The sequence below is a fragment of the Hyperoodon ampullatus genome (genome assembly GCF_949752795.1).
Source record: "Hyperoodon ampullatus genome assembly, chromosome: 6".
In the NCBI taxonomy this organism is placed as follows: domain Eukaryota; kingdom Metazoa; phylum Chordata; class Mammalia; order Artiodactyla; family Ziphiidae; genus Hyperoodon; species Hyperoodon ampullatus.
Genome location: NC_136919.1, coordinates 22199591 through 22224641, shown reverse-complemented (window position 1 = coordinate 22224641; position 25051 = coordinate 22199591). Strand labels below are relative to the sequence as shown.

The 25051-nt window shown below is 51.3% G+C and overlaps 2 protein-coding genes across 2 annotated transcripts; both read right to left on the bottom strand.

The window, feature by feature from the left end:
- Positions 1 to 391: 391 nt before the first annotated feature.
- CCIN (calicin) lies at positions 392 to 2158 on the bottom strand (the record flags this gene model as incomplete). The annotated part of the gene is made up of 1 exon (XM_079707249.1): positions 392 to 2158. One exon carries the CDS (start codon positions 2156 to 2158, stop codon positions 392 to 394), a length of 1767 nt encoding a protein of 588 aa, XP_079563375.1.
- Positions 2159 to 7248: 5090 nt separating this feature from the next.
- On the bottom strand, positions 7249 to 21801 carry GLIPR2 (GLI pathogenesis related 2; the record flags this gene model as incomplete). Its single annotated transcript, XM_079706680.1, has 6 exons — positions 7249 to 7517; positions 14606 to 14683; positions 16858 to 16961; positions 17319 to 17450; positions 21239 to 21527; positions 21708 to 21801. The coding sequence occupies 6 exons, from the start codon at positions 21799 to 21801 to the stop codon at positions 7357 to 7359; spliced, it is 858 nt and encodes a 285-aa protein (XP_079562806.1). The 3' UTR covers positions 7249 to 7356.
- Positions 21802 to 25051: the final 3250 nt, after the last annotated feature.

Sequence of the window (25051 nt, the reverse complement as noted above, 5' to 3'; positions counted from 1 at the left end):
GTGACTACAGGGGTATAGAATAGGGGGCCTTCCAGAAATCACCTTGGCCAGTGCCTGGGAGATGCCTCAATCTCACCCACCAGGGATTCCCTTCCAGTCTCTGCTTGGATCTCTCCAGTGACAGAGTAGCCCTGAATTTCCACCCACTGGGAGCCACTACCCAGGAGATGCCTTGATCCCACACATCAGGGACTCTTCCAGCCTCAGCCTGGATTCCTCCAGTGACAGAGTGGCTGTGAACTTCTCCCCACTGGGGATAGCTGTAGCCCAGCATCTCCACCTTTAGGGCCAAAGACTAAGAAGGAACCAACAGGCCATCTTCTTCTCTTTCTCTCTCTCATTAAATTGTGAATAATAATGCATTTACTTATTCTCCCACTTAAAAAGCCGTTTAAATCCTTTGAAGAATCTTGCGAGGTAGCTTGGCTAGACAGCAGGCAGGACAGTCCAGGGCCACTGGTGGGGGGGCCAGGGTCTTCCACTCGCCTGCGTTTTGGTCCAGCATGTAGGCGTTTGGATTAATGGTGTAGTCCTTTGCCTGGACATCACTGGCTGTGCTGATACCTCCACATACAAACACCTTGTTGTCTCCAATGGAGCATATAGCATGGGACACATCCAGGGGGCAGCTGTTGGGCAACAGAGGCACTACGGCAGTTGTCTTGTTGGCCTTTATCTTCTGCAGGTTGATTTCCAGACTCTGCCAGTGGCTGTACACGCAGAGGATGTTGTCCTGATGAAAAGAGAGCAGGGGCCGGTGGTTGAACTCAATGGGGAAGGTGATACACTGGACCACGTCTCCAGTGTTGGTGTCAAAGCAGTCCACCACCCCGACCCGGGCGATGTAGCCCTTCACCAAGCACCGCCCAGTGACAATGTACAGGTTCCGGTCACCCTTGGTGATCACGGCTGTGCTGTCCATAGGGATGCTCATCTTCCCTGCCAGGCACCAGGCCTTCCTGCACTCGTCATAGCGATAGATGTTAGAGACATACCTCCTTGGGGCAATGCTCCCACCCACTGAGTACACTGTCCCCCCGCAGGTCACCATGGTGTGGAAGACAAGCCCAACTGGCAGGTTGGGCAACTTGGTCCAGGAGTTGTCATCCATGTCATACCGCCAAGCCGTCTTCAGCCCTGAACTCTGCTCAGTGATACCACCAGAGATGTAGATGTAGCGACCAGCAGAGGTGGCACTAAGTGCTGCTGCCCGATAGGGCATCTCTGAGAGCTTCAACCACAGGTTCTCCTGAATGATATAAGCAAACAGTCCATTGTTGAACTTGCCGTGGGCCTTTTGGCCACCTAGGATGACCACTGCATCAAGCAGGGCCCCTTTCCGCTGGTAGCTCAGCAGGCTGGTTGGCCTCTCCTGCCTGCGGTCCACAAGGACACTCTCAATCAGGGTTGTGTGGGCTGAGCTGCTCTCCATGCCCATCAGCTTGTTGCTGGCATGCATCAGCGTCTTGTTGGAGACAGCATTAAGATTGATGTAATCGAAGAACTTCTTGAAACACTTCTCCCGCTCATCCTTCCGGAAGTATACCCAATCGATGAGTGCGTTGAGAGCCTGGTCCTCATTGAGCACATGCAAGTTTTCATCTCGGAGCAGGCGGCCAAAGATGACAGGTGGACAGCGCATGAAGTGCATGGAGGCCTCAGGACTGGCCCAGTAGTGGAAGTCGTCACGAATGCCAGAGTAGGCCCAGTCTGATACCTCTCTGAGGTCAAACAACTCAGCCAAGTAGAGGTAGTGAAAGCAGTTGGCACGGTGGATGGACTTAATCAGGAAGTCACCGCAGTGAATTCGAAGGCGTGGTACGTTGAAATACTGGGCCCCACGAAGCAGCTCCTCCACATTCTTCTCTGAGATTACCACCTTTCCACTGTAGAAGTAGTCCAGGAGCTGGTCCACCGTGGTCGGACTCAGGTAGTTGGGGTCAATGGTGATAAAGAGCTCATCAGTGGTCTTCACGTCGTTGTTGGAGATGAGACTCTTCACCCGTGGAGAGACCACGGCCAGCACATTGCGATGTGCAAAGAAGACATGGTGGTCCACGGTCAGGGCCATGTCCCAGTACTCTCTGCATTTTCTCTGTTTGTTCAGGCTCTGCAGCACAAAGCTGTTGTAGTTTTTCTCGGTGAACTCCAATTTCATGGTGCTTCTTGCTGGCTGAGGCAGAACAGCAGCAGGTACTGGAGAACAGATTTTCTCAGGCCTTTGGGATTCAGACTGATGGTTGTTTGCAGAGCAGTTGATCAGGGAGGAGTGGGGGTGGGAGAGAGGATGATGTCACAGAGTGGATGAGGTCATCACAATGCAGGCCCCCCAGAGGCCTTTCTCAGAGGCACAGGGCTTTTCTCCCCTCTGATGGCCCTGAGCTGCCAAGGCCAGATGCCCTGCCAGGGCCTAGTGTCAGGGCCCAGAACTCAGGAGGAAACTCAGAGATGGGTCACAACTCCCACCTGGGGCCTTCAACCTCAGTTCAGGGCTGCTTCTGGAATGTCAGAGCCAGTTTGGGCAGGGGTGGTGTGGAGAGGGTTAGGAAGGCCGGGGGTGGGGGGAAGGAAAGGGATTATTAGATCATCTAGAAGAATTTACATTGTACAGGAGGGAAACTGAGGCCCAGAGAAGAGAAGGGACTTGCGCAAGATCACATAGCCAGTTGGAAGCAGAGCATGGCCTGGAACCCAGGCCTTCTGTAATGTAGGATTTTTCCCACCCTTCCGGGACGCTCATAACTACTCAGCTTTCCTATGTCTCTGATTCTCAAGCCCCAAAGCACATTTCTCTGCCAAGGCTCCTGGATATCAGAGAAGAAAAGCTCTGTCCTTTGGCTTCTGACCTTTGTGGTTACAGATACCATTCTTTATAAAATAGAGGGAGAGGCAGAGGCCACTCCCAGGAGCAGGGACACAGGAGTAAGCTGCGTACTGGGGGCTGGGAGGGCCTTCAAAGCCCTGATTATTTCAGTTCCACTGAAAACTGGGACATTCTCTCCACATTTCCAAGTCTCTAGCTTGTAAAATGTTGGGGGTTGTGATGGGTCTGCTCTCTCCATCAAGTGTGGACCTCTCTCTAAACCTCAGTTTCCTTCTCTGTGAGATGGGAATAATAATAGTACCCGCTTCAAAGATTAATAAGAGGGCTTCCCTGGTGGCGCAGCGGTTGAGGGTCCGTCTGCCAGTTCAGAGGACACGGGTTCGAGCGCTGGTCCGGGAGGATCCCACATGCCGCGGAGCAACGAAGCCCGTGAGCCACAACTACTGAGCCTGCGCACCCTAGAGCCTGTGCTGCGCAACAAGAGAAGCCACCGCAATAAGAAGCCCGCGCACCGCAACGAAAAGTAGTCCCCCCGCTCACCACAACTAGAGAAAGCCCGCGCACAGCAACGAAGACCCAACGCAGCCAAAAAAAAAAAGATTAATACGAGTTTACAAGAGAAAAGGACTAGAAAGTGTTAAGCACAGTGTTTGCCTCGTAACAAACCTTCGATAGTTGCTAGCCGCCATTACTTTAATATTACACCAGTTCGCCAAGCTCCGGCGCCCTTGGCTGGCTGCTCCCTTCGGAAACCCTTGTGGTGGTTCTCAGTTTGCGGTGGCTCTCAGTTTGCTGTGGTTGGGAAGTCTGCAATCCCCATCCTCTCCGGCCGGGCTCCATGCGCTCCCTCGGCCACGCGGTGGCGCTAGAGGGTCATCTCCCGCCTGGGAGCGGCGCACCGCCCCCCACCCCCTCCTCCCTGTAGCTGGGCCTCCTACGATCAACACAAAACACAACTGTGCCCATTTTCCAGGAGGGGGTATTGAGCCCCAGACTGCGGGCGCAGGGCCGGGCGGCCCGAGAGGAGCCATCCAGACCCCGAGGGGGACCCTCGGCGCCCCGCGGGGTGGGGTGCTCGCGGGCTCGGCCGGCTCGCACGTCCACTGCACTCCCCGCCTCCGAGCGGGCGTGGGTCCCTCGGGGTTCCCGAGGCGCGGCTGTACCCAGGAGGGGATAAGGACCAGTCAAAGCCTCCCACGGAGGAGGGCCGGCTCCTGCGGGCCCCACCCGGACCAGCCTTTGGGGGCTCCCAGGAAGGGGCTCAACACGCAGACCCTGGCGGCCTTGGCGTGGTCGTGCAGAGAGGACCTGGCCTCGGGCCGCGTCCTTGATCTCCTCCAACCTGGGCCCTGAGCCCCACTCCTGACCCTCAGGCCGTCCTTAGCGTCCCTACTAGGAAAACTGTCATTGCAGCCCGGGGAATGTGAGCCTGCCAGGTCTTTCCCTCCCTGGTGTAGTCAAGTTCTCATTATTATTCACTGTCTTTCCCTCATCCTTTCATTCCAGACCTGGCTTTTTCTTAATTTGAAAATTATTTTAAAGTACCTACCTTTTAATGCTGAATTTGTTCACCTTGATGTCTTCAGGGTTAGAGGCACTCAGTCTCTTGAGATACGTGTCTGCACAGGACTAAGACTTTCCGTTTTCCCCAAAGGAACAAAGCTTGGCTTTCAGCCCCTCCACAGACTAGCTGTGTGGCTGAGGTGAGTTCCACCTGGTCCGTTCTCTCCCTGTGAGGATAATTGAGCTCTAATTGCTTCTCCAGCTCTGATCTCTGGAGAGGGGAGGTGAGAGGCAGCAGTGACTCAGGCAGAGGAGGATGAGCTCTCTTGGTGCTGCTGTCAGACGCTTGTCACTCCCATTGGCTTCCAGGCCTGCCCACCCAGGGTCAGGCCCTGGTGCTTCACCACTCCTTTGCCCGCACACCCACTTTGGTGGAGGAGGTGGCCATGCCCCTCTGTTTTTGTTTCAGGTCCCAGAACACCATGGAGGGAAGGTCTTTCATCGATGCTTCCTTCCAGTTAAGAAAGTTGGGCTTATGGGCCGTCATGGAGACCTGAGAGCATCCAGTAGACTTAACTCCATGTGCCAGACCTTGTACAGCTGGACAAATTGGGGCCCAGAGGGGGGAAGGGGCTCGTCCAACTCAGTTCACAGAGCTAGGGCTGGGAGCCAGGGTTCCCAGCTCCTTCCTCTGCCCTCTGGCTGCAAAGGAGAGCCGGCAATCTGGCTTGTCTTCTCCTGTTGAACTTGTGGGAGTTGCCATCTTTAAGAAATCCATTAAAGAAGTTAGATTTGTGCCCACCGGCTCAGCCAGCTTTGTTGTCTGGCTCTTCTTCAGCCTGGAAATCTCCCCTGGTCAGCTTGTTCCTTACTCCAGTCAACTGAGGAAACAGACTCCAGCCTAAAGAGGCTGGCAGCCGGCCAGTGTCCACCACCTAGTTATGTATGTGTGTATTGGGTAGAGTGTGTCCCTAGGAGCCCCAGGAAATTCAATGACTGGTCATTGAGTTTGTGTTGCTCGTGGTAGCTGCCCAGGTGTGGTCAGAATAGGACCTCATCTCAAGGCCCTCAGCTGGGTCTCTTTACTCCATCCATCCTCAGCTTCCGGCCCAGCTCAGCATTTTCTGTTCATGGAAACTCCCTAAGGGAGGGGACTCCAATATTCTAATCTTCTGGGGAACATCAGTTGATATATCAACTTGTTGGGAAGCCCTGAAGAAAATGAAGGGTATGTTTTAAAGATACAGATTTGGCCTGGAACTAGAAAGGTCAAGAAGAGTCTTTCTGTATTTCCACCTGTTTTATACCTCTGACAACTGGCTTTCTCACTTCTATGTATTTCCAACTCATAACAGGGCTTGCATATAGCTTTGGCTTGCCATGGCCTTAATTCAAACTCGTGGCATCCGTATTTTTTCAGTTCCACTGGTGAATTCTCTCCATATTTCTTGGCTCAAATTCCCAGTCCATGGCCAGCCTAGGGATTGGCTGCCCTTGGATCACATGTCCACTCTAGACCAGTCAGCTGTGTGATGGTAGGTCACGTGATTCAAAACATAGCCACCTAAGGAGCACAGTCTACAGGGGAGAGGTTGGAGGTATTCAGAATCTTGAGTTACCTAAGATGGGAACTCAGAAGAGTTATGGATTACCTTAGTCACTGATAAAGAATCGGGCATGAATCACATGGGAGTAAGATATTACACAAACAAAAAAGATTTTATCAATATCCCTGGGTGAAATGAAGGGCACAGCATGAGCCTGTGTTCACAGTGCAACAGAGACCTTCAAAGACTGGCCTGCACAGACTCCCAGCCCTACCTATCTCACCACCTGGAGATGCCACGGTTTCAGGCACACACAGCTTGGCACCTGGGTTGGTCCCTCCCACATGGACCACTTGAAGTCGTTATTCAAGAGGACTTTGTGTAGTTTGAGGCAAAACACAGAACTAAATTAGCGACTCTAAGTCCCCGCATGGGAGACATCTCCCTGGAACATTTGGGCCTGTCACACATTCCTGGAGGGAGCAGCAACACAGCTGCAGCCACAGCTGCCAGGAACACGCCCCGGGCTCCCACCCTGTGTGCTGGGGGGAGGGCAGAGGCTGGAGGGCTTCCTCTGGGGGCCCTGAGTGAGCTCACCCTCACCCCCACGCTCACTGACTTCATCCTCCAAGGCTGCTTGGCCAAGAGCCCAGGCGGTGTGAGGGGCTTTCTCCCAGAACAGGCCCTGGGCCACCAGGCTGAGTGGGGGATGGGTGAGTCACAGGCCTAGCCCAGCTCCCTAGAAACCAAGGTGGTGCTGGGGGGCACACTGAACTCTGAAATGCCAGAGGATTTTAAGAAAAAAGGGAGGGTGGTGGGTGGGCAAGGGGCGGTGGAAGGTAGAAAAATGCAAGGAAGTAAAGCTTTTTTCTCCATTTGTTCTTTGGCAGTCCCACCAGAGAATTCCAGGAGGCGTGCAGATGACATCATGGCTTACAACTGAGAAATCTCAGTAATTCTGTGAAATGGAGCCCCTGCTTACCCCGTGTTTCCGATGGAAGCTGCTTTATATTTATGTGTTTAAAACTGTATCTTGTGTCACATTTAATGAGGGTTTAATATTCTTAAATATCTACCAAAAGTAGATTACAATGCATGAAGATCACATAAAATGAACTTCATTTTCTCAGCATCACAAACATTTGGAATACAGAAAGTCCAGGGATGGATATTATAAGTAAGAAAGGTACAAAAGGAGTTTGCTTAAAAAATTTTTTTAAAGTTTAAAAATTGATTTCCCCCCCAAAGTCCAAATAATTGCCGTCTAGGGAACCATCAAAGTAAAGCCTTCATATGCTCATTTCTTTGGTAAGAATGAATTCATGCAGAACTGTAAAACCGAGTGTGTGCTCAAGAGACTCATAGCATCACACAAGCAAGCACCTACACCCACAGGGACAGACACACAGCTGAGTTTTTGTTGTTCTAGGCACTTCAAATCCAAGTTCTTAAGTCTGCCACCTTCCCGTTACATTGGACAAATTACTTCTTTGGAGGCAGGACATTTTCTTCAAAGAAGCCCTGGTTGACGACATTCCCTGCTGGGAAGTATCTAGCCACCACGAAAGAGGACCCATCACTTGCAGATGCCTTCCCCACTCCCATCTTCTTTGTATTCTTCCATACCATGGCAGTGAAATGTCCTGTAGGGGAACAGTCATGGGGAGAGGGAAACAGATTAGTTAGCAAAGCCTGGAGAATGATGTTTCAAGGGACTCTTGAACGCCTGTGCCATCTTGCCATGCTGTGAGAGGCTTGATCTTCAGCCACCTATCAGAGGAAGGAGACACAAAACACTGACCAATTTTCTAATGCATCAGGTCCTCTCAGTCAGCCACGAAGACCCTACTCATCTCACTCTCTGATGCCCAAAGGTTTCATGGTCTCCCAGAGATCATGGCAAAGCCCAGAGACCCCAACAATTAGGATGCCACCTTACCTGGCACCTGCTTCCACCCCTCCCCCCAAACTGTACTCTTCAAGGTCACCAATGATCTCCATGTTCCTTCCCAATGGTCGCCTTTTGTCTTCATGTTACTTGACATCTCAGGAACATTAATGGAGTCGACTCTTCCGCTTTATAAAGGACTCTCCTCTTTTGGTTTCCTCTCTTGGCATTCCTCCCATGTCACTGCCTCTTCCTCTTCCTCCTCTATCTCACTTGTGAATATTGGAGGACCCGCTTTTCCCAAGGCTCAATCCTGGGCTCTCTTATCTTTTCTTTTTGCACTCTTCAGGCAATTTCGTCTTTCCCTGGCTCCCAAATTTCTTTCTCCAGCCCAAATCTCTCCTCTGTGTTCCAAACACAACTACTTACTTGACATTTCCACTTGGATGACTCACAGGCATCTCAAATTTAACCTGCCCGAACCTCACTCTTGATTTTGGTCCCTCCCATTTCCATGACTGGTACCTCTGTGCACAAAATCCTCAGGGTGGCTCTGTATTCCTCCCTCCCGCTCATTTCCCCACAACAACCCATCATTCAATCCTGAAGAATCGGAAGGGTAAGCTGTGACAAAGTGAGAGAGTGGCATGGACATATATACACTACCAAACGTAAAATAGATAGCTAGTGGGAAGCAGCCGCATAGCACAGGGAGATCAGCTCGGTGCTTTGTGCCCACCTAGAGGGGTGGGATAGGGAGGGTGGGAGGGAGGGAGACGCAGAGGGAGGAGATATGGGAACATATGTATATGTATAACTGATTCACTTTGTTATACAGCAGAAACTAACACACCACTGTAAAGCAATTATACTCCAATAAAGATGTAAAAAAAAAATCCTGAAGAATCTAACTCCAAAATACATCTCCAGTCCATCCACTCCCCAAACTGTGGTCTCAACCACAAACTTTTCTCACTTGGGACCACTGCAACAGCCTTCACCTGGCTTTCCAGCATCCACCCTTGCCGCCTCAATTCACTTTCCACTGACATAGCCAGAGAGATCATTTTGAGACATAAGTCCTATCTGTTTACTTCTCTGCTTAAAAATCCTTCCATTGTTTCTAGTCGTACCTAAAACGAGTGAATGCTTTGCCCCAGTGGCCTCGTTTCCATTCCTTGAACACATCCGGTTATTTCCGACTATAAAGCCTTTGCACACACTGGCCACTGTATGCAACGTTCTTCTGATGACCAGCGTTTTCTTGTCCCTTAGGTGTCAGCCCAAATGTCACTTTTTCAGAGAGGCCTTTCACAATCACTCTTATTTCCTGAACACCTTCCTCCCCAGAGAGTCTTATTGCACCATTTTCCCCCTCATAGCATTCTTTACCATTTGCAATGATATATTTGATTATTTGCTAATTGTTTGGCTCCTTCACTAGGCCATGAGCCCCACATGGGCAGGAACCAAATTGGTTTATTCATCAAAGTACACGTAGTGCCCTGGCACAGCCTGACACATGGAAAATGTAAAATAAACCTTTGTTGAATGAATGAATGGAATGAATGAGTGAATGAATGAAAGGCATATGAAAGAACCATCTTGGACTAAGTTCTGCCACCACTGGAAGTGCAGGGTTTCTACGGTTTGAGCTCTTTGAGACCTTGACAAGTTAGAGCCTCCTTCAGTTCCCTCTGCTCTGAGTCAAATAGCCCAGTTCCTTCTCAAGCTACTGCCTGCCCCTCCAGGTGCTTCTGTGGCTTGCCAAAGCTTCCCAGCATCATTCTCTCACTGTTCAGGCTGCCTGCCCCTCACTCACTGGTATTTTCAAACTGTTAACATAGCTTAGCTTCTAACTCCCCTCCTGCTTTGGGGTCAAAGAGCTGATGCTGTAACATACTCTTTGCTGAATGACCATAAATTCTCGTCTCCTGGGAGTAGAGATTGGGAGTTCAACCTTTGCACCTTTCTCATAGAGATTCTTTGACAGGTCAATGGGATATTTACTGCCATGTCACAGAATGGCATTCATTTTCGAAAACAACCCCAAAGAGATTATGTTTCCTCTTTGAGGGCAGGCACCATATCTGTCTTATTGACCATTGGGCTTGGCACATAGTAGATGCCCAATTAATATCTGATGAAGAAAGGAAGAGACAGAGGGAAGGAGGAAAATTGTGATCAGAGTAGCTAAGCTTCCAGTGGCTGGTTAGGAAAGAAAGAGGGCAACCGCTTTATACCTATTAAGATGGAACCTATTTAAAAAACAAAACCAGGGCTTCCCTGGTGGCGCAGTGGTTGAGAGTCTGCCTGCCGATGCAGGGGATACGGGTTCGTGCCCCGGTCTGGGAGGATCCCACATGCCACGGAGCGGCTGGGCCCGTGAGCCATGGCCGCTGAGCCTGCGCGTCCGGAGCCTGTGCTCCGCAATGGGAGAGGCCACAACAGTGAGAGGCCCGCGTACTGCTAAAAAATAAATAAATAAAATAAAATAAAAAACAAAACCAAATAACAAATGTTGGTGAGGATGGGGAGAAATTGGATCCCTTTTGCTTTGCTGATGGGAATGTAAGATGGTGCAGCCACTGTGGGAGACAGTATGGCAGTTCCTAAAATAATTAAATACAGAATTACCGTATAATCCGGTAATTCCACTTCTAGGCATACATCCAAAAGAACTGAAAGCAGAACTCAAATATCTGTACACCAGTGTTCATGGCAATATTATTCACAACAGCCCAAAGGGGGAAAGAAAACAACTGCCCGTCGATAGATGAATGGGTAAACAAAATGTATACACAATGGAATATTATTCAGCTTTAAAAAAGAAATAAAATTACGACATATGCTACAAATGGATGAACCTTGAGGGTATTATGCTAAGTGAAATAAGCCAGACACAAAAGGATAAATATTGTAGGATTCTTACCTATATAGGTAGAATAGTCAAATTCATGGAGACAGAAAGTAGAATAGTAGTTACCAAGGTTTGGGTTGGGGGTGGTAGGAAAGGATAAAAGTTATTGTTTAATGGGTTTAGAGTTTCAATTTGGGATGATGAAAAAATTCAGTAGATGGATGGTGGTGATGAGTGCACAACGACATGAATGTACTCAATCCCACTGACCTGTATGCTTAAAAATGGTTAAAACGGTAAATTTATGTTAAGTGTATTTCACCACAAAATAAAGAAAGAAAGAAAGAAAGAAAGGGAAAGAAAGGAAGGAAGGAAAGAGACAGGCTGGTACCCACACTCTTCCATTCAGGGAAGAGACAGAGTTGATATTTCCCATTGTCTTGTATTTGATAAGGACTAAATAAACTTTCGTTAATTAAATTGTGTTTTTTCCCCCTATAAATGAACTCCATTTTTATAATTTTGAAATTTAGGTATAGTTTATTTCTTTGTCTACATCCCTAAAAGATTTGAGGTTACTAAATTCTTTATGAAAATAAGCAAACATAAACACTAATCAGTAGGGTTGATGTGATACAATCAAAGCAAGAATTAAAAGAAAACATAGGGTTGATGTGATACAATCAAAGCAAGAATTAAAAGAAAACAAACACTAAGTACAATTATGCATCCTGACCACTTATCCTTAAGTTCATGTTCACTGTTGCTCAATACACTTTGATTCTCACCTCAGAAAAGAAGAAACACTACTTTCCAATTCACCCTTGGTCCTTACACTTTTGAGTCACATCTCTTTCCCATCTTCAGGCTGTCAGCAGCTTTGCCAGGTGTCACTGCTTCTATAGACTGTCTTGTCTTTTCTTGTTCTTTTCTTTTTTGTTTTTTTTAATTTGGCCATGCCATGAGGCATGTGGGATCTTAGTTCCCCAACCAGGGACTGAACCCAAGCCCCCTGCATTGGAAGCATGGAGTCTTAACCACTGGACTGCCAGAGAAGTCCCTTAGACTGTCTTTTCATTAAGGTTCATGCCCTTTTTCATACAAGGCTCTTCTCCAAGAGACCACATGCTTTGGCCACTGACCCACCCACTCTCTCTGTCACCCAGACAAGGAAGAGCTGCCATTTATCCACTGGTTGCCAGGAAAATAATTACAGACACCATATGCGCACCAGCAGTGTGAATGCCCGTGGAAGCCTATTCCAAATAGATGAGACTAAGTAATCTTTCTTCTGACTGGAGAGGTTTCTGTCTGCACAGAGATAATCAAGCCTGGGTATTTAGAGATGAATTAAAGGACACAACTTCCTTAGCAACCATCAGATACACACTGGTTTCTAATCCTAAACTACTAACAGCTTCCTTCTTTTTCTTTTTTTTTTCCTAAAGGGATCACATCCTCTTTCCTGCTATGGACCCAAACTTCCTAGAATATGCATTTGAAAAACAAGTTGAATAAGTTACAGTACATCCTTGCAAGAGAATAATGCATAAGAAAGAGAAATCTCTTTCTGTATTGATATGGAACAATCTCTGCCAAGCTGCTATGTGAACAAAGCAAGTGCAAAACAGATCATCTATCTGACACCAGAGTATAAAAAAGAGAAAAGAGAGCATTTACACAACTGCTGGTTCAGAACATCTCTAGAATGATACACAAGAAACTGGTATTACTGGTTGGGAGGGAAAGTGCTGAAGGCCAGGGACGGAAGGAAGACTTTCCACCTTATACAGCTTGCAAATTTCATGTCATATAAAAGTATTATTTATTCAGAATAAACAAAGCCTACGCATTAAAAGAAAACATAAAGGGACTGCAAGAAGCTATTTTTCTCTGCTCAGCACAAAGCATAGAACAGTGTCCTTCATCACAAGACTTTGACCCAGGTGGGGTGGGGTGGGGTAGGGACAGATTATATTTCAAAGGCATTTTCACCTACAACATGGACTCAGGTCAGGGAACCCCTGAACCATGGTGCAGCAAGAAGCAGCTCTGGGGGAGGCTGACTCATGGGGGATGGGCCTGAGCATCTTTAAGGGTCTTGCGAGCCCCGCTTATATCACCACCCAAAGCTGTGCTCCCGTCTGAGGATCAGGCTCTGTGTGACCCCAGGCATTGTCCACTGGCACCTGGGATGGCATAGGGGCTGGAGGCTCTGGGATTTTCCTCTTTAGGGCTGGGAGATGTGGGGCAACAGACAGGATCACAGGGGGTCAGTGATCACGGAAAGTTGAGTCCCATCTCCAGCTCTGACACTTGAGAGATTCCCACCTTGGAGCAGGGGCCATGGAAAAAGCATCAGATTGAGGATAGAAGGTAAACAGAAGTCTCTTCCCCTTTCTGGACCTCAGTTTCTCTTCTGCAAATGGGTGGAATAAAGCCCCACCTTCAAATGGTGTTGCAGGGTTATGTGGCCATGGAGGCAGAGATGCTTTTTACTGGCATGCACACACGAGCAACACCAATCACTTGCTCTGACACATGTCTGATTGCTCAAGAATCTTGCTCAACGGAAAAGGACATACAGACGCTGTGAAATAAAACGTCTTCTGGACACTGATCTTTATGAAAAGAAGACCAGGTTCTGCCTACACGTCCTTAATCACTGGTAGGAGGTTGTCACTGTTCCCTCCCTCACCTCTCAAATCTAATTGCCACAGAACCAGCAATTCTCACTCAGGGCCTGACAGTGGCCTCCTTGTCCTGCCCCGCAGGGCAGACGCTTCTACCTCTCCCCACACGACTGCAAGAACCCCTGCCCAAAGGGGTGAGCACAAACCACAGGAAACGGTGACTGGCTCTGAGAACGTGTCACTTCCTGCTTCTGAAGAATCCTCCAGAGGGTAAGAAGCCATAAGTGGCTCCACCCATGGGTGGGATGGGGTGGGGTAGAGGAATGGGGGGTGGACAGAGAACCCCCTTTTCAGTTTCCCTGGTGCCTTCTGGTCAGAGAAATTCACAGCCCCTTCCAACCCATCCTGGGCCCTGGGTGCATGTGAGTCGGTCCTGAGGAAAGACAGGAGCCTGGTGATTCCTGCTGAGGGGCAGGGGGGAGCCCAGAGCTTGGAGCAGCTGCCCGGGGCTTAGTAAGCTAACCATTTACTGCTCACCGGGGAGGCCTATGCAAAGGCTGATGGTCCCATGGCCGGTTCCCTGCATCTAAATACCGGCTCTCAGAATGTCCCATAGAGGGCTCCACCTTGTCCCTCTCCATTGGGGACAGGGAAGAACAGGGAGTCGACCCTAGTTCACACAACTACTAGTGCCAGAGCTAGACTAGATCCAAGCTTTCTGCATTCCAGGCTTGCCTGAATGACAAGTATAAAGTATAAAGTATACAAAGTATAAAGGTGAAGGGAGAATGCCTGGGAGGCTGTGAGGAGTGAGGTGCAGAGAGGAAGGATGTGAGGGTGTGGGGGGAGGAGGGAGCTCAGACCAGGAGAAGAGCCAGCAGCTTGGCCCTTTTCTTGATGGCCCCAGGAAGCCACTGGCAGTTTAATCAGGAGAGCAGCGTGGGCAGAAAGGGTCTTAGAATATTCTGGCTGCTCGGGAGCAGGCTGGAGCAGAAGTGGGATGACTGGTTAAAAGCGCTGAGGCATCACTCCTGGAAAGAAACGCTCAGCGACCTTTGAAATCCACAGCCTCCTTATATAACACTCCAGTCACGTGAAGAGCTTTGAGCTGGCGGGACAGGAATCGGCAGCTTGGGTGCTCTTGGATGGAGGGATGTGTGTGTGTGTGTGTTGGGAGAGGTGTTGGGGAAACAGGGTTTTGCCCTCTGGGCAAAGTCAAACCGGAGAAATATGGAAGAAGTGAAACAGGAGAGAAATGATTGATTTTCAGAGGGTTAGCTCCTCTCTGAAGTCAGACCCAAACTGCACCCCAGCCCAGGGCCAGGTCACTGGTGTGACCATGTCACTCACCTGTCCCGGAAGTGAAGCCAGGCTGCTGAAAGTTGTAGTTCTTTATTTCACTGTACCATCTATCAGCCACCTCCTTTCCTGTATGGAAAAGACAGTTTAAAACTCAGCAGCAAAATCAACCGACTCCCTATTCCTTCCATCTTCTCCCATTAACCCCAAAGCACCCATCCCACAGTTAGATGTCTCATAAAGCACCAACGAGCTGACATGGGGACTCCTGCCCATGAGCACATCCAGGCTGTAGGGAGGGCCTTGTTAGGGGTTGGAAAGAGCCCTGGCCTGAGGTCAAGGGACCAGCATCTGTGTCCCTGCCCTGACACTAATTCACTGTGTAATCCTGGGCAAGGCCTGCCCCGCTCTGTACAATCGGGTTGAATACAACGTACTCCAAGGGCTTCTAATGATGCTCCGAGTTTCTGGGAGACCACACCCTCATCCCACCCAAGTCTGGCTCCTGAAACACCCACAGGAGGAAATGTAATTGAGCCGGTGGGTCAAGATCTCCACTGCAGGCAGAAGGGTGCTCCCCTGGAGCATCCACTGGCCACAGCATTTCCCTGGGAGCGGCTGATCTCAGGGCCAGAGAGCTAGGAGCCTTGGACCTCAGAGCAGTAAGTCTTTTTTTTTTTTTTTTTACAACTTTATTGGAGTATAATTGCTTCACAATGGTGTATTAGTTTCTGCTTTATAACAAAGTGAATCAGTTATACATATACATCTGTTCCCATATCCCTTCCCTCTTGCGTCTCCCTCCCTCAGAGCAGTAAGTCTTGAACTTGAATGAATGCACGAATCACCTGCGGCTCTTGTTAGAAGGCAGATTCTGACTTTGGTAGATCTAGGGTGGAGCCTTGAGTCTGCATTTCTAACAAGTTCCCAGGTGCTGCTGCTCATCCGTGGCAGCAGCTGGGGAGCTGTTCAAAATTACTGATGCCTGGGGCCTGCCACAGGCTGACTGTATCAGTGTCTCCGGAGGGGAGATCCAGGCACTAGTATTTTTTTTTTTTTTTTTTTTGTGGTACGCGGGCCTCTCACTGTTGTGGCCTCTCCCGTTGCGGAGCACAGGCTCCGGATGCGCAGGCTCAGCAGCCATGGCTCACGGGCCCAGCCGCTCCGCGGCATATGGGATCCTCCCAGACCGGAGCACGAACCCGTATCCCCTGCATCGGCAGGCGGACTCTCAACCACTGCGCCACCAGGGAGGCCTGGGCACTAGTATTTTTTGAAAGCTCCACGAAAGTTCCCAGTGTGTAGCCAGGGTGGGGAACCACTGCCCTAGAAATGTCCTACCCAACCCCTCTCTGTAGAGATGGGGAAACTGGGGCCAGGGAAGGTAGCAGATTTGCTCAAAGCCCCACAGGGAGCCAGTGCGAGGAGCCCTGTCTCCTGCTGGCTCTCTCCCACCCCTCTCCCTTCTCCCCGCCAAGGCCCACAGCCTGAGCCTGGGGAGGGGCTGCAGGTCTCAGGCTCCTGCTTTCCCAGGGAGCAAGCGCACACTTCTCCTGGAGGGACTCTGCCCCAGGGAAACCAAGAGGACTCCCAGGGCCTCCCCGGGGAACTCCCAGGAATGTGAGGCCAGGGAGGGAGCAGTCATTCTCCCCAGGAGTTTGGAGAAAGCTTCAGAGCTCGAGGTAGGTCTCTCCAGCAATTTTCCTAAAAAGCCACAACGGCCTTGTCAGAGCCAGGAAGCTCAAGAATGTTTGGTCAGTGTGGTGGCATCACCATTCCAGGCTGTGACCTTGGATGAGGAATTGTCTTTCCCATTATTATTACTTTTTCCAGCACGGAAAAAAGCTCTATTGCATTTTTTCTCGTGAAGAAAGTTAATACATAAGCACTGTAAATATTTTCAGAAAAACGCAAGGAACGTAAAATCCTTCTGAGGCTGGGGATGCTTCAGGGCCCGCAGGGTCAGGCTGAGACTCAGCATAGAAACGGTCTGTCTCCCCGCCCTCACTCCTCTGCTGGGAGCTCTTCTGGAAGGGGGGTGGGGCCGGGCAGTCTGACTCATCTCTGTGTCCCTGGCAGCCAGCACAGGCCTGGCCCTGAGCTGGCCATTGGAGACCTTGTGGTGAGCTGCAGTCAGCTCCTTGGAGCAGACAGACAGCTCTGGGGTTCTCTTCCCTTTTTCTGGGCCTGTGGCTGCATCATGGCGACGACACCACGGAGGGCGCTGGGGCCAGAAGGGGCCTGCATGCTGGATGTCCTAGGCCTGGCTCAGGCAGGAGTGGGGGAGCCGAGAAACGACTCACCTGTCTGATCGTAGGATGCCCACGCCAGGTTCTCTCCGCACTGGCCACGACTGGACTCTGGGCTGTGCTTGAGGATCCTCGTGCTGGCCAGGGCCTCTGAATACCTGCCGGAGTCCACGGTGCTTCCTTAGAGCGAGTACAGCCCAGGGAAGCCCCCAGAGTAGGAGCCCTAACCTGGTGTGGCTGAGCTTCCTTCCCTGCCCTGGGCTTGCCGAGGCGATCAGGAGCATCACACCTGCAACTCGTCTAAGTCCCCACTCCAGTCCCATTTTACAGAGGAGCAAAGTGAGGCTCAGAGGAACAATGGGACCTGCCTGAGTAAGTGGCAGAGTGGTTATTCAAGTCTGGCTGTATTTGCCTCCCAACCCACGTCCCTCCTGCCTTCCAGAGCCCATCTGGGACTGCAGCAGTGGCAGCACCGGGAAGGGCCTGAGTTGCCCGGGGCCCTGGGGGGGACTCACTGCTGAGCCTCCCGGTTGAGCTTCTTGCAGAGCTTCAGCGGAGAGACGCCATGCTGCTTCCGGTACTCATTGTGGGCCTTCAGGACCTCGTCATTAAACTGCTTGGAAGCTGCAATGATTTCAAGATGGAGACTGTCTCAGCGCGGAGAAAAGAGCTGCGGAAAGTACGCCAGCAGGCTTCAGAGCAAAGCCCAGCTCAAACCTCAGGCCATGTGCCCAGGCTGCTGCCCCAGTCTCTGCACATTGATGTCCCCTGGACTGCGCAGGGCCCCATGGGGCACGTTAGGCATTTGGATCTTTTTTTTTTTTTTTTTTTTTTTTTTTTTGTGGTATGCGGGCCTCTCACTGTTGTGGCCTCTCCCGTTGCGGAGCACAGGCTCCGGATGCGCAGGCTCAGCAGCCATGGCTCACGGGCCCAGCCGCTCCGCGGCATATGGGATCCTCCCAGACCGGGGCACGAACCCGTATCCCCTGCATCGGCAGGCGGACTCTCAACCACTGCGCCACCAGGGAGGCCCTGCATTTGGATCTTTATCCAAGGCAATGGGAAGCAACTGAATGGGGGCGGGGAGTGAGCTGAGGAGAGCTGTGTTTCTGGAAGACCCTGCTGGTTGCTGAGTGGGGGATGGGCTGGAGGTGCAGAGCAGATGGTGGGAGGCTGGACAGGAAGCAGCAGGACTTCTGCAAGAAAATGTTTGAAGGAGACTGGGTATCTCAGAGCGGACCTACAGTGCATGGTGGGGGGGGGACTGGCAAGGGCTGGAGGTGGGAGCCCAGAGAGAAGAGGCCTGGCTGGGGTGGAGGGGTGCCTGCACTGTCCCGAGAGAGAGGGACAGATGAAGAGAAGAGGACCAGCCAGGGTAGGACAGCATTGGGAAGCGGAGAGAGGGGAGAGTGTGGGAGAGAACGCGGTGGTGGGGTGGGATCAGCTGGGTTCAGGCTTGCAGGTGAGGGAAGAGGTGGAGCCTGTGTCCAACTGGGTCACAACCTCAGAAAAAGCAAGGCCAAGAAGTGGTGAAGCCAAGGGTAGGCCAGGTCAGTAGTGGACAGAGGTCACTTCAATTCGGACCTGAAATGGAACCCCGTCCATCCCACATCCTCCATCCATCTCTCCACCACTCATCCATCCAACTATTGATTCATGATCTAAGCATCAGCATCCAACCACCCATCCATCATCCATCCAATCCCAACCCATCCCTCTGTACATCTGCTCTCTGAGTGCCTCCTCTGTGTGAGGTCCCATATTGTATGCTGGGGGTCCAGAGACAAATCAGCCATGTCCTGCCCTCAAAGAGCTCACACACAGAAGGGAGACAGCCTTGTAAACAGACACGAGCCAACAGTGTGGTAGGGCCAAGGTGCAGGTGAGCACAGGTCAAGAGGAACTCAGAGAAAAGCAGCCTAACGTGATCTGGGGGATCAGGAAGGTGACCCCTGATTTGAGGCCCCGCAGATGTCTGGACAGGAGCTGGCCAGGCTAAGATTGCAAAGGCGCAGAGCGCAGCCTTAGGAATCTGGGAGTCCCCCGCTCCCTCCCCCCACCCCCCCACCATGGAAACGGGGGGTGAGCTGGGTGAGTTATGAGCGAAGGCCACAGAGGGTCCATAACACTGAGCTAGTCCCCTCTGGCGGGAGCCTGACCCTGAGGCCTGGCCATGGGCAGGGAGGGTGTAAACCAGAGGATGAAAGAAGCAACCCTCTGTCCACTGGCCCAGGTCACCTTCACCAGCCACCTTTCTCCTCCTCTGCTGTCTTCCCCCAGAGGCCATGGAGAAGAACCAGCAGAGGTCCTCTTCCCCTCCCTCAGCCAGATCCCTCAGGTCTCCTAGGCCTTCAGATAGAATCCCACTGGGCCTCTGAGGGGATGTGAGGGAAGAAGACCCAGGGCTTGCCCTCCGGAGCTTTGGGCTAGACGCCAACCCAGCAGAGGGAAGGATACTGCAGGCTATGCCAGTGGTGGTTGAGCTTTCCAAGGGGTTTCCGAGATATTGGACAGCGAGTGGTCCTGACCTCAAACATTCCAGGGCCCGGCAGGGCAGTCCATTGGGGTCCAGTCACAGTAATGTGGAGTGAGACAGGGACAGGGGTGGGAGAGGGGTGCTGAATGCCAGGATCTGGGAGATCTGGGTTGACAGGCAGAGATGGGGAGATGCTGTGACAAAGGCATGGAGGTGAAAACCCTGGTGATGGTAACTGGGCACAAGGCAGAGGGTGGAGCTACCACCTGAAGCCTCAGGCCTCTGTGGCTAAGAGGCCGGCCAAGCCCTTGTTGGAACGAAAGACAAGGATTTGGGGTTTATTGGAGGGAGGGGGGGAAAGGGAAGATGCTGTCTAATGGGTATAGAGTTTCAGATCTACAAGATGGAAAAGTTCTGGAGATCTGTTTTACAGCAATGTGAATATACTTTACACTACACTAAAAAATGGTTAAGATGGTAAATTCTATGTCATGTGTTTTTTACCACAATTAAAAAAAAAAAGATTTTGGGTTTAGCATGTTCCTGTGGATAATGGAGTCACAGAGGCTTTTAAAGAATATCTCAGGTGCAAGTGGCGGAAGCCACAGCAACTCACGGGAACCGCACTGGGGCCTCACTGACAACACGCTAAGGAGTCAGCTGGGTGGCGTGGCAGCCAGAAACCCATGGGCTCCAGGGTGATGTGTTGCACAAGCCAGTGTCCAGCTGGAATGCTTCACCCAGCCCAGGCCCCACCTTGCATTAGAGGCAGTGAGAATCTGAAGTGTGTTTGGAGATGGTGATGAGGTGAAGGAGGGGCTGGATATGTGGTCTTATAAGGGATGGTTGCAAGTACAGGAGAAGATCAGACTTTGGAAGACACCGTAGAGGGCCCTGCTGAATTCTGGGGCCCCACAGGGCAGAGCTGGGGCCAGTGGGTGGAAAAGCCAGGGTGACAGATTTCAGCTCAGCCTAAGATAGATCTTTCTCTCCATGAACGCTTTCTGAAGACAGAAAAGGCTACCTTGCAAGGTAGTGAGCTCTCCAGCACTGGGGACAAACAAGCAGGTGATGCCTCTCAGAGGGATTCAGGCACTGAAGACCCAGTCAGATGACCTTTAAGTCCCTTCCAACCCTGAGATCCCATAAGGTCCCATCAGGGTAGGGGTGAGAGGAGGCAAGATGACCGACTGATCCCAAACTTCCAGGAGTTCATAGCTTGTCTAACGAGTGATCAAGGTAAGTGTATGTGTCCATGCAAGGGCAGGTGTGGATACACACGAAGTGACAGAAGGTCTCTATCTGAGTGACAGACCTGGCCAGGTCCATACTAATGTTCCTTCCAGCTCCTATGTCCCAGGCAGGCCACGGTGGGACACTACGGGAGATGCATGGGACTGAGTGGCATGGGCAATGGTGACCACAGATGTATCAGGGAAAGCTCCCTGGAGGAGGTGATGAGGAGGCAAAAGCACAGAAAGGGCCAGTGTGGAAGGGACCTGGTGTATCCCGGGGCTGTGAGGAGGTGGTGGAGATAAGGGGAATGGGTGGGTCGCTAAGGTGAAGCCCGTTTAAAGACAGCTCTGGGGCTGCCCTGGTGGCGCAGTGGTTGAGAGTCCGCCTGCCGATGCAGAGGACAGGGGTTTGTGCCCCGGTCCAGGAAGATCCCACATGCCGCGGAGAGGCTGGGCCTGTGAGCCATGGCCGCTGAGCCTGCGCGTCCGGAGCCTGTGCTCCGCAACGGGAGAGGCCACAACAGTGAGAGGCCCGCGTACCGCAAAAAAAAAAAAAAAAAAAAAAGACAGCTCTGAGTGCTGGGGTGAGGATACACTGGACTCTGGAGTGCTCAGGCCCTGCAGTCTCCTTGGCAGAGGGGACATAAGGCTGCTAAAAACTAGGTCACTGCACTCCCAGAATGTGGGAAGTAGTGAAACAAAAGTGAAAGTCCCTGCGCCCAACCTAAGCTCGTGGCCCAGAAGCTGAAGCCAGTCATTGATCCCAGCAGAGCCAGTGCCCTGGGCCAGGGTTCCTAGGAAGGTGTCAGGAGGGGTGCCCTCTCTCCCTGCCCCTGGCTGGGAGGCCTGGGGGCCCCACGACCACACCCCTGGCTGACTCACTGGTCCCCTCTCACCACGGCAGCCAGTCCCAGTCCAGGCGGCCCCTGTGAGCAGAACCTCAACCTCAGGGAGGCAAGATACCACTGATGACCACACCCAGAAAGAGGCACACCTCACTTTTGTAGAAAAACCTGAAAGCAGATAAACATAAGGAAAAAAGGAGTCAAAGAAAACCCACCCATCCCTGCCTGACGCAGGGAGAGCCCTCAGAGTCACCCCATGGTTGGGGGTGGGGAGGGGAAGGGAGGGATTATGCCCTTATTTTGTGGGAGGGTAAACTGAGGCTCAGAGGTCACACAGCCTCAGGGTACCAGCCTGGAATGAAGGAGGACCTTTCTTCTGCTCGATGGCCAACCATTCTAGGTGCCAGGCCTGTGCAAGATCTGATTTACTTCTCACCACCATTGTGGGAGCTTCCACTACTGTACCCATTTTTTGGATGAGGAAACTGAGGCTCAAGAAGGAAGTAACCTGTCCACATTCCTACAACTGGACCAGAGGTAGGCCCATGAGGAGAGAAACCCTGCCCTTAACCCCACCCCACCCCAAGGGTCACGAGACAGAGGAAATCATTGAGAAGAGAAAGATAGGGCCACCAGACCCAGGAGGAGGATCAGCCCAGTGGGGTTGGCAGCCGCCTTCAAATCTCTGAGGGGAAAGAAGAGGAAGAAGGAAGAGGAGAAAAGAACTCAGATTTCTCAAGAGCCTCCTCTGTGCCAAGGCCTTTATAGACAGACCGGCATGAGGGGCCCCAGAGGAAAATCAGGGGCTGTGGAGTAGAAGTTCCAGGGGGCAGACCTGGGGCTTAAGGCCAGAGCTGTTGAAAGGTGGAAGGGGCTGCCTGGGCCTGGCTCCTGCAGCTGAGGGAAGGCGGCAGGCCAGGGCGGTCTCTGCCGCTTGGAGGGTGCAGGCATCTTGGGTGGGGCTGGACTGGGGGCTCTTGAAGGTTCTTTAGGGCAGAGCTCCTAACTGTTGAATAAAGACTCTAAGGAGGTCCGTGCCCCTCCTCCCTCGCAGCTGGTGGCTGGACGGGCTCCTCCCTCAGCATCCATCCTCTTCGGAGGCCTCCCAGAGCCCAGCTGACTCATTTCTCAGCCCTCGCCAGACTCCCCACCGGAGAGGCCCAGGACCGTCAGGGGCCAAGGCAGGAATTATGGACAGGCCCCTTTGGTCCCCTGGCAAGAGGCTAGAAAGCCTTTGGGGCAAAGCTGGTTTTGCTAGTTTATCAGGAAGAAAGAGTTGATTAAAAAAACAAACATATATACACTAATATGTATAAAGTAGGTAACTAATAAGAACCTCTGTATAAAAAATAAATAAAATAAAATTCAAAAAACAAACAAACAAAAAAGCAATGAGTTCCAGATGAGTAGCTCTCTTCAGCTTGGGTTCCAGGAAATTCAAGAGGCAACTCCCAGCTCTGCCTTTTACTAGCTGGGTGACCTTGGACAGGTTTCTTAATCACTCTGTGCCTCATTGACTCCATATACAAGATGGGGATAACAGTATTCACCTCACAGGGTTGTTGTGAGAATTAAATAAATTAATCTTCGTAAATGCTTTAGAACAGCTCTGGAGCAAAGTGAACAACTATAGTTCAACTAAATGTCAGCTATAATTATTATCATTACTGTTGGGCAGAGGAGACTTTAGCCTCCTAAAGTCCAAAGTTCCTCCTGGCCTTGGGGGAAACTGCCCCCATCAGATCCCTTCCCTGATTTTAACAGGAGCAGGGCTGCTGGTATTTAACTTGGCCTTTGATGACCTCTTTCAGTACCTCTGAGCTCAGATATTTACTGAGTAAGTGAGCACAAGAGCAAATGAATGAGATTCTCACACTATCACTGGGTAAGCCTGAGGACAGGATCCTTCTCATTACAGAGGAGGAAACTTTGGTCTTTAGGAGGACATGTGAATTGCCCGAGGTCACACAGTGAGTCCACATCAGAGCCAGATCTAAGAATGTCCCTCCTTTGCCCCGGATCTCACACACTTCCCACCTTACATACATCTTCCTTTCCCTGAGCAAGAATGACAAGGATGTCCCAGTGTATCGGCTGCCCCTTTGTGATGGGCAATAGTCACTGAAGGGCTGAAGGAATCAAGGGCAGGGAGAGCGCTTCCTCCCACCAGCAGACAGGTGGTCCCCTCTCCAGCCCCGCCTGCCGCCACGCAGGCCTGCCCGCCAGCACTGGGCAAGCCCCTGCCCAGTGCCGGGGCCCTGATTCCCCACCTGTGTGAGAAGGAAGGATGACATCTGTGGTTTTCAAAATAGCTTCAAAGCAGGGAAACCCTTTCTTTGAACCTTTCTCTGGAATCAACAGATGAAAACGGTACTGCTGGGACTGACCTGGCCACATGGCCTCCCCTTGCAGAGGTGTGAGGGCCCTGCTCAGTAGAAAATTCCTGGATTAGTTGGTCCCTGAAGGTCTTTCTGCTCTGATAACCTCTGGGGCTGGGAGATATGGGTCAAGGGATAATAAGATTCTTAGAGATAATTAGAGGATGTGTGGATGTCCTTAAGGGCCAGAGTCCAGGCTGAGAAGCAGGATGACAAGTGGGTATTGTAGTAGAGGGGACAGCACCCGGCTGGGAAGTCAGAGAGCTGGGTACAAATCCCAGTTTGTCCACTTATTGGTCAGGGTGTGAGCTTGGGCGAAGTACTCAACCTCTGTAAATCTATTCAGCTGATAACAATTGTCTCACAGTGCTATTACAAAAGTTAGTAACACATGTGAAATACCCAGCTCCAAGCCTGGCACACAGCAGGAGCAGAATAATTGGTGATCACTGTTATTAGGGACTATATTAGAGGCTTCCACTGAGCCCCAGGCCATTGCCTTTCTCTGCCCGGCTGCAAACTGAAGCCCAGCAGGGAGACCAGGGCCAGTGGCCGGACCTGGAAGTCTCTGAACACTGGGCCAAGTGACTTCTGGAATTTAAGCTGTTTTGGTTATGTGACACTTTTCCAGCAATGCCCGCTACCCCAACAGCTCTGGGGTATATCTGAGGTTGAAGATTAAAAAGAGATGGGCTCCTATGCAGTGATGAGGAAACTGAGGGCCAGAAGAGGCAGGCTCCTTATGAAGGTCTTTGTGGAACCACAGAAAGCCCCTGGGCAGATACACGTCTGTGATGCCGCCTGTCTTTTGGGCACAGACAGCCTCAGGCTGGCGGCCTGGAACATCAAGCTTGGGCCCATGTCACCCAGAAAAGTCACTTTCTCTTGGGGACCCTTAGGGGAGCCAGATATTATCCAGGGGGCTCAGAGTCTTCGGGGCGGGGTGGGGGAGACAAATAAAATGCATGTGGCTAAAGGCCAGCATTCTGAAAGGTCCCTGGGTATATGTGGAGGGTGGGCATGGGAAGGGGGGTGGAAACTGCCTGAACAACCTCTAATCTGTCTTCCACCACCATCCTGCTCGACTCTGCACTTCCAGTCCTGGAAGGTGTCATCACCTTCCTGCACCCAGATTCATACCACTGACCTTTCCTTCATATTCACAACAAGTTAGTCACCACGTCTGCTCGAGGCTACCATCTCAAAAATCCATCCCCGCTTCCTCTCCAGTCCCTTAGAGGTCTCTGTCATCTCTTGCCTGAGTAACTGCAGCAGCCTCTCCCTGACCCCCACCTCCACCCTCTTCCCGTCTGA